The 8,328-nt window shown below is 46.4% G+C and overlaps 1 protein-coding gene across 1 annotated transcript; it reads left to right on the forward strand.

Moving 5' to 3' along the window:
- Positions 1-2,564: 2,564 nt before the first annotated feature.
- LOC119321709 lies at positions 2,565-6,373 on the forward strand. The gene is made up of 9 exons (XM_037595270.1): positions 2,565-3,001; positions 3,672-3,822; positions 4,521-4,628; positions 4,719-4,801; positions 4,896-4,966; positions 5,078-5,147; positions 5,363-5,508; positions 5,583-5,655; positions 6,054-6,373. Exons 1-9 carry the CDS (start codon positions 2,566-2,568, stop codon positions 6,185-6,187), a joined length of 1,272 nt encoding a protein of 423 aa, XP_037451167.1. The 5' UTR covers position 2,565; the 3' UTR covers positions 6,188-6,373.
- The last annotated feature ends 1,955 nt before the right edge of the window (positions 6,374-8,328 follow it).

Below are 8,328 nucleotides of genomic sequence, written 5' to 3' on the forward strand. Positions count from 1 at the left end.
CCAAGGCTTCGATCCGCCGCGTACCAAGCAGCACCTCCAAGAAGGGATGCGACGTCAACGACGCTCCTGCTCGGACGTGTCCTAGGGTTTCCCCAGGCACGCGGAAGGGAGTGGGGCATGGATACCTCCGACACCCTCCAGGAAGGAATAGTGGCACCTGCTGGTGTCACCGCATCGGAGCCGGAAAAGCCGGCAAGGGATTTCTCCCGAACTCCAAACCCCACCGCCCAACCAGGCTGGAGCCAACCAGCCACCTCGCCGCCCACCAGCATGCGCCACCATGTTCTTGACGCCACCCACGCCGCCTCATTGAGATCACCATCACGAGACCAAGAGGATGGAGAGAGACGCACGAGGCGATGGAGGCAGCAACACCGGAGCCACGCGGGAGGGAACTACCTCTACCGCAGTCGTGCGGGAGGCCTGAGTCTCCGGCACCGTCGTGGTCGCCGTCTGGACGCAGCAGCAGGGCATACCAGGCCACCCCAGGCCCGGCCAGACCCAAATCGAGCCCGTAAAGCCCCCTCGGCCACGCTGCAATAGGGCGGCACCAGCGCCGCCAGCCACCACCCGCCCATCGTCGCTCCCCTGCCTCCCGGAAGCCATGCCGACGACCCTCCCCGCCGCCGGCCCACCCAAGCCCAGATGGGGCCCGGAGGGCCCAGATCTGGACCGAGCGGGTGCCGCCAGATCGCGCCGCCCCGCCGCCAACGGCAGCGCCGCCGTCCAGCAGATCGCCCGCCACCACTTCGGAGAGCCCCGCCGCCGCGCCGCACCGTCGCCGCCTAGGAGCACCCCGCGGCGCCGCACCGCCCCACGTCAGTGCGACCGGAGAGGGGAAAGGCCAGGGGCCGTCGCCGCCAGCGCCGCCCGGGCCAGGCTCAGCGCCGGATGCCAGCGACGGCGGCAAGGAAGGAGGAAAGGGGGAGAGCTCGGGGACGAGGTGCCGGGGACGCAGCCGGTCGCCCGCGGGGGCGACGCGGTCGCTAGAGGTGTTTTTCGGCAGTCGTTAGATTTGACTCCTTTAAAAAAAAGGGGGAGGTATGAACAAGGGACGGCAGAAAGAACACGAAAGATGATCGATTTCCCGTTATCTTCCTCGTCGGGCGTAGCGTGTCCTCATCCGTATCGCGCGTATCATAGCGTACGCCCCGCCGGTGATAGCTATTAGGGGATCTCTCTCTCTCCCGGAGAGCCGGAGAGGCAGCGGTTATGGGCGTCATGTGTCGGGGGAGGAGAGGAAGAAGGCGAGGTGGTGGGCTTGATGGATGGTAGCGGACTGGTCGATTTGGGGTGACGGGCCTAGATTGGAGGCCCAGTCAGTCGGCCCGAATCGAGAATCACGACGGCCCGCGAGATGCCGAGGAACACGGCCCAGAACCGGTACTGTTGTGTAGACCGTGAAGATGGCATTTCTCAAAACAAAAAAAAAAACCGTGAAGATGGCGGCGGCGGCGGATCTCGCCTCGCCTCGCGATCCACGGTGGCGGAGGTGCGCCGCGTCGGAGTATGGCCGGCGGTGTTGGTACGCATGCAACCCGCAGCATAGCATCCCGTACGCGACTAGGGCTAGCCTGCTTTATTGGTTTGCAGCCACGGTCAGCGGTCTCAGGTGGTCATGTTTACATTTTCCTCATGTCCATTTAGCAATGTTAATTGTCCTAATTGTGTGTCCATGAAATGCTTATCACATTTTGTTCATGTATATTGCTCCCTCCGTTCAAAAATATAAGATGTTTTGGACATTTCAATATTAGACTATATACATTCGACTCAAAACCCCGGATGAGTTGGTGCGGCGGTCGTGGTCTGCGGGTGGTTGCCCTGTTCAGCTTGGGCTGTGGGTGACTAAGTCGTGCGACGTTGCAGCTCGAGGGCGAGCGGTGGTATGTCGGGACGGCGGTCCCGGAAGGTGGTATGTTGGTGGAATATGCAGGGCATAACGGAGCAGCGGAGGTCGAGGCGGCGGCCTCGAGAGTTCGGCAACATCGATTGCGTTCACCTCGTGTCGCTTGGGTGGCGAGGTTGCTCTTGATTTTGTCGGCGGCGTCTCAAGCGTCGCGTTGGGTGGACTGCACACACCTTCACCTTGTGGGAGCGTCTCAGGTCTGCTCCTCTGATAGCAGTCGTGGCTTCTTTTCTCCGGCAACGGTGGGTTCATCTGTGTGTATGGTGGTAGTGTGCTCCAATGATGGTTGTGGCATCGTTGGCAAGTGTGGTGTGGCCTTGTGGTGTGGCGTTTCGAGTTGGCTTGGCCATGTGACGCGTGGGGCTTGACGCTGTTTGTATCGGTTTCCGTCCGGTTTTCCGTAATTAACCGAGCAACCTTCTTCTTAATTAATGAAACGGGCAAAGCTTTTGCCTCGTATTTCGAAAAAAAAGGTCAAAGCATATTATATTTGTGAACAGAGGGTCTACTTTTTTAAAATATGTTTAATCACATCCAAGATATTGCTTAAAAAATAAATAAATACAAGGCATGTGACAGCTGCTAACTATTCGCACTGGCATGTGGTTTTGCAGATCCACAAGGCTGTCATTATGTACAATTATTACCACCGGAAGATGTCTCCACAGCTTGCTTTCGCAGATCCCAAACTCTTCCTCAAGTCGCTTCCTGTTGAAGAAGATTTGCTCACGCACTTGAGTATGCTCTGTAAGCGTGAGAGCAAGCCTGGGAACAGTGGGAGGTTATATACTTGTGACAAAGCAGCAGTACAGGCCTGTGAGATCGCTGAAGGACTCGACGCGAGCAAAGATTCTCCAGACATGGCAGCGTGGCCAATCTCGAAAGTTGCTGTGCTTCTTATCGACCCGGAAAGGAAAAAATGTCTGATTGAACAGGCGGGTGTCTGGTCATTCATAGAGAAGGAATTTGATGAAGCATCCAGTAGCAATAGGATAGCAGTCCAGAAATCGGCGAATAAACGAACCTGTGTTGCGGTGGACGGAACAGATATGTCTCAGGAACTAGCATTGTCAGAAGTGGAGCGTAGAACAGGTCAGATTTTATAATTACAGCCCTTAATTTTATTTATACATATCTGCCATTTCCTTGTTTTTTGCCCATCACATATTAAACCGACAAATTTATTAATTTTCGTATCGAGATATAAATATACAGTCTTTGTGTCTACAAAGCCATGTCTCCACGGTTTCTTTACTTGGATTAGTTGATTATTAGTGTTACCCACTAGAATTTTTATGACATCAAACATACTGACCTAAACCAGAAGAAGAATGTGAATCGGAGTTTATGGTAATTTTGCACATACGTGTTTACATGAGTTGCTGTTGCAAATCTTCATAAATTCGAACTGCTAAAGAATCTAAAGAAAAGAGAGTTTGAATTAAAATTTTGCCTTATAGAAAACAAGAACAAGTGCATGCATGGTCCCAAATGTACCCAAAAGTGTACCTCTCACCCTGTTTTAGTTGTGTACAAGCTAGTGTGCTGCTAGTCACTGAACCTTGATTTAGTTACGTCTAGTAGCAGGTTGGAAATGACTTGGGACCCTATAACGATTAATTCCACTTGTACATGATCTCATTGTCTGTTAGAGAATGCTATTTAATTTATGAACTTGATTTTGTTAATAGTACATGCATTTTCTCCTTGATCCATCTGTGAATTTTTATTGCTCATTATGGTAAATGTCTGGACTTAATAGGTATGAAGGCCTCAAACTTGCGTGTTCTCGAAACTTTTTTGGCATACTCACTGAGTAAAGGAAGGACAACTACCAAGTTGCTCCTTGTGGAGTATGAGCAAGCACTGAAAGGCAACCTTGTGGAAATTTCTCTAGAAGACTTGATTACCAGGTTTGCTTTTTAACTAGTACTAGATAGTTCTATGATTTTAGGTTGCATCATCCATTTTAATTAACCACTAAGTTTATTAACCAAGACCAGTGTATGGTACATCTTAATGTAAAGCGATGCTCTTTAGAATTTGCTGTTTTCTCAATAAGACCTTTGTTGGATAACATGCCCTTATAAGTTGCCTCGGTAAAGCTCTCACCCTTTCCCCCTCTGATGGTACTGCATTCCATGTGTATGTGATGTTTCTTTGATCATGATTATTACATAAATGATTGTGTGAGAATTGATAAAATTGACCCCATGTTAATAGTTCAGCTAGAATAACACTAGTCCTAATTCCTAAAGTTTAACAAAATTTGACCCTTTTGCTCAGTGCCATCTGTTCCGGCGCAGAACTTGATTAGGTCAGGGCCATGCATCATGGCGTTGAGAAAAACTAAGTGTCTTCACGGAAAAAATGATGATTTATAGTCAGCGCCAAAGTTTTTCTCAGTGCCAAGACACATGGCACTAACCTAGCCAAGTTCAACTTGGTGGCTGGCACTGGAAAAAGGGTCGGATTCAGTTAAAGTTTCAGATTTGGGTTGATTTTTCAATGAATTTTCCAGAGTCACTATTTTCAGTCATCACTATCATTGTTAGCTTTAGCTATTTGCCTATTTCTCAACTGACATTTTTCATTTTTTCCTCTTTGACAGTATGACTGGTCCGGTCTTTGCAAATCATCAAGTCCTGAAAATAACTTCTCTTGTTGAGTACTATCACATTCTTCCATATAAAGATATTTTGTCAGAACTCCTGCACAGGTAAATATTATTGTTCTCAGCATTTATGTGTTAAAGGACAATGGAACTTGTTGGGTATGAGAGTCAAGATAAACACTTGACATGTTTCAGGAAATGGCCAGAAACATTAATTGTCCCTACAATGATGAACAGTGCTTTGCCATGGCAGAATATGGAAGTATTAGAAAAGTCAGGTGGGGATAACCTACCCAAGATAGCTTGTTTTTCTTATTGTTTTCTATTGATCCTCCAACTTCTTGACCCATGTGTGTCCAAATTTCCTTGAAGGCACTTTCTCCGAAAACGTGAGTGATCTGGTGGAATCACTGCGGCTAATTCAGAAAATACCGGATGATATTGTGTGTTACATGCCTTCTCTTTCATTTCAGAAAAATATATGCTTGTTCCGTATAATTTTGCCTCTAGTTTAGAAGTGAGGTGAATTCATCCCATCTTCTGTTTTGTTACAGCTCTGCAAGGAACACATACTTCAAAACCATAGTGCTGAATGTGATATGGACATTCAGAGAATCCAGAATGGTATTCCACCCTTTTTCACATCTAAACATTGCTAAATTGATAATCATGCTGTAGATTTAGTGGCAAGCATTCTGGGCATGTTTTGCTGGGAGCCATGCATTACATAATGTCATGTGCTAAAGAGTGCTGGCCGAAGAGCAGCAAGTTTTTGACAAGACCTTGTTTCTATATCAGTTCCACATTTCTAATACTCATCATCTTTAAACCTTATGCAGAAGGGCTGATGACAGCAAAAGTGTTGTCAGACAAGTATAAGAATGGTTTCCCAAATATGGAAGTTGCGACTTCATCTTGCTCTGGAGATGGCGGTCGCCTAAAGAAGAAGACACTGAGGGCAAGCCTTGAATTCAGGAAATACGTGGTAAGAAACCTCAAGGTGAACTGATGCATTTGAATTTCAAATGCCACCTGTACCTTTGACACTTGTCATTGCAGGAGCTTCATGAGATCTGCCGTGATTGCTACTGTATATCTCCAAGATACACAGTACTGCCTTCAATAACAGATGGTATATATAAATACTTACCTTTATCACTTTAAGTTTCTGCATAGACAAGCATTGGGTCGCTGGACCATATAGGCATAAGAGCATAAGAATTTAGAATTTCACAAGGATGGGTTTCGTGGCTCTTACCTTCTGATTATCGTTTACTGAATTCAATTCCTACAGATAAATGGTCTGTTTCATGCATTGAGATGATACATACATAGTGTACTATGCTAACCATGCTTATAGGACGAAAGAGTTTTCAGCGTATCTAATCAATAAATCACTTGCTTGTCTACCACATATTGTCCATGGTTACTTGTCAAGAACAGAAAATGTCTCCAGCTAGCAATGGCCAGCAACTGCTGTTTAATTTACTATCATCTTCTCCCTTCATAGCCGGTCTCCTATCTTTTCAGGAACGTACACCGCCAGTGTACGTCTTAGATGCCCTGATGTTAAGATGACCATCTATGGTTGTCCTCGCAAGACCCCACTCGAGGCGAGGTGCTCTGCAGCTGCCAATATGATACAGGAGCTTTGCAAGGCGTAGGAAACAGGAGAGCAGGATACCTGATGGGAGTTGGGGACTACCAGAAGGTGAAGCCTGGAAATGCGTTCTGTTCTATGAGTTTGTATTTTGTTGCGTTGCCCACATGTGTGTCAGCCATGTGCTCAACGAATTATCATTATTTTGTTATGTTTCCGTTTTGTTTGGAAACTTTGTATTCAAACTTTGCTCGAGTGGAACTGCTGTGCTGCATTGCTCGCTGACGCGCATGCATGAGTTCGTCGCTGTCTCTGAATCCCCTGCCTACTGCCCCCCAGCGAGCTTGTCCACGAGAGCTGCAATAGGGGATTTCTGCTGCTGCCTGGACAGAGTTATTTGTTCTATTTGTACAGCTAAATCTGCTATCCTTTGATCTGTTCTCAAATTAGTAGTAATTGCTGTCGATTGCTTGCTTCCTATCAGTACTAGTGTTATCCATGTGGTACCAGCATTCTATACGAGATTTTTTGGTGAAAGCACAGACTTGGCATAACGAGAGATGAAATGGAGAGTTCTGTTAGAAAGCAGCTGCAACTGAAGATGGTCTTTGAGGCATTGAAGCACATACTTGGTATAATTGAGAGATCAAGATAACTGCCACCATCATAATGTTGGTAAAAGAAGTGTTGTAAAGCATATAGCTGCCATTGCAGGAGCAACTTATTAAGGTTATGGCCACCATCATAATGAGAGATCAAGATAAGGAGAGAAAAGTATACTTTTCATCCCTCAATTTTTGGTGGAGTCTAGATTTGATCGCTCAACTCTAAAATCGGACAACTTATACCCTCAATTACCGAAAACGGACAAGGTTCATCTCTGGTCTCGGTTTTGACCGCTTTTGATGATGACTCACCCCGGTTTTAACCGGTGCTCACTCAAATACGCGTAATTTTTTCATACCCATGAACTTTTTTAAATTCACATACACTTCTCAAATCTGCATAGTTTTTTCATGGTCATGTAGTTTTTTCAAAAATAAACATACTTTTTTTCAAATCAGTGAACTATATTGAAATTTGCATACTTTTTAAAATCCGTGTTTTTTAAAATGTGCGAAATGATGAAGCTATGCACCTAGGGTAGGGTCACGGACCTGTCCAAATTACCCTACCCAAGGACATCTCTAGAAGAAACCACCTGTCAATCGACTCAGAAGTGTTCCACTCGACTGACTCGAAGACACTCGACCATGAAGCCAACCACTCGACCGCCAGGAGATCTAGAGTCACTCTGCACGCCAACGGTCAGTCATTAAGTAGCTTTTATGGTCATCATAGCACTCTATGTGTAGCGTTACCAGTAACGCCCAGTCTTAATGTATCTTAAACCCTGCATAACTGAGGGCCGGAGGGGTCTGGCGGACTCTATATAAGCCACCCCCCTCCTCAGTGTAAAGGGTTCGCACCCATGTAACTCATACGCATATAATCTGTTGGAAATATGCCCTAGAGGCAATAATAAATTGATTATTATTATATTTCCTTGTTCATGATAATCGTTTATTATCCATGCTAGAATTGTATTGATAGGAAACTCAGATACATGTGTGGATACATAGACAACACCATGTCCCTAGTAAGCCTCTAGTTGACTAGCTCGTTAATCAATAGATGGTTACGGTTTCCTGACCATGGACATTGGATGTCGTTGATAACGGGATCACATCATTAGGAGAATGATGTGATGGACAAGACCCAATCCTAAGCCTAGCACAAGATCATGTAGTTCGTATGCTAAAGCTTTTCTAATGTCAAGTATCATTTCCTTAGACCATGAGATTGTGCAACTCCCGGATACCGTAGGAGTGCTTTGGGTGTGCCAAACGTCACAACGTAACTGGGTGGCTATAAAGGTTCACTACGGGTATCTCTGAAAGTGTCTGTTGGGTTGGCACGAATCGAGATTGGGATTTTGTCACTCCGTGTAAACGGAGAGGTATCTCTGGGCCCACTCGGTAGGACATCATCATAATGTGCACAATGTGACCAAGGGGTTGATCACGGGATGATGTGTTACGGAACGAGTAAAGAGACTTGCCGGTAACGAGATTGAACAAGGTATCGGTATACCGACGATCGAATCTCGGGCAAGTACCATACCGCTAGACAAAGGGAATTGTATACGGGATCGATTGAGTCCTT

Source organism: Triticum dicoccoides, chromosome 6B (genome assembly GCF_002162155.2).
Source record: "Triticum dicoccoides isolate Atlit2015 ecotype Zavitan chromosome 6B, WEW_v2.0, whole genome shotgun sequence".
Classification (NCBI taxonomy): Eukaryota; Viridiplantae; Streptophyta; class Magnoliopsida; order Poales; family Poaceae; genus Triticum; species Triticum dicoccoides.

What these genes read in the sequence shown, in the direction of transcription:
- LOC119321709 (XM_037595270.1), top strand. Translation starts at nt 2,566, where the DNA reads ATGTCTCCACAGCTTGCTTTCGCAGATCCCAAACTCTTCCTCAAGTCG. An exon ending in CTAGAAGACTTGATTACCAG is followed by an intron (nt 3,823 to 4,520) that starts GTTTGCTTTTTA and finishes CCTCTTTGACAG; the next exon opens with TATGACTGGTCCGGTCTTTG. An exon ending in AGAAAATACCGGATGATATT is followed by an intron (nt 4,967 to 5,077) that starts GTGTGTTACATG and finishes GTTTTGTTACAG; the next exon opens with CTCTGCAAGGAACACATACT.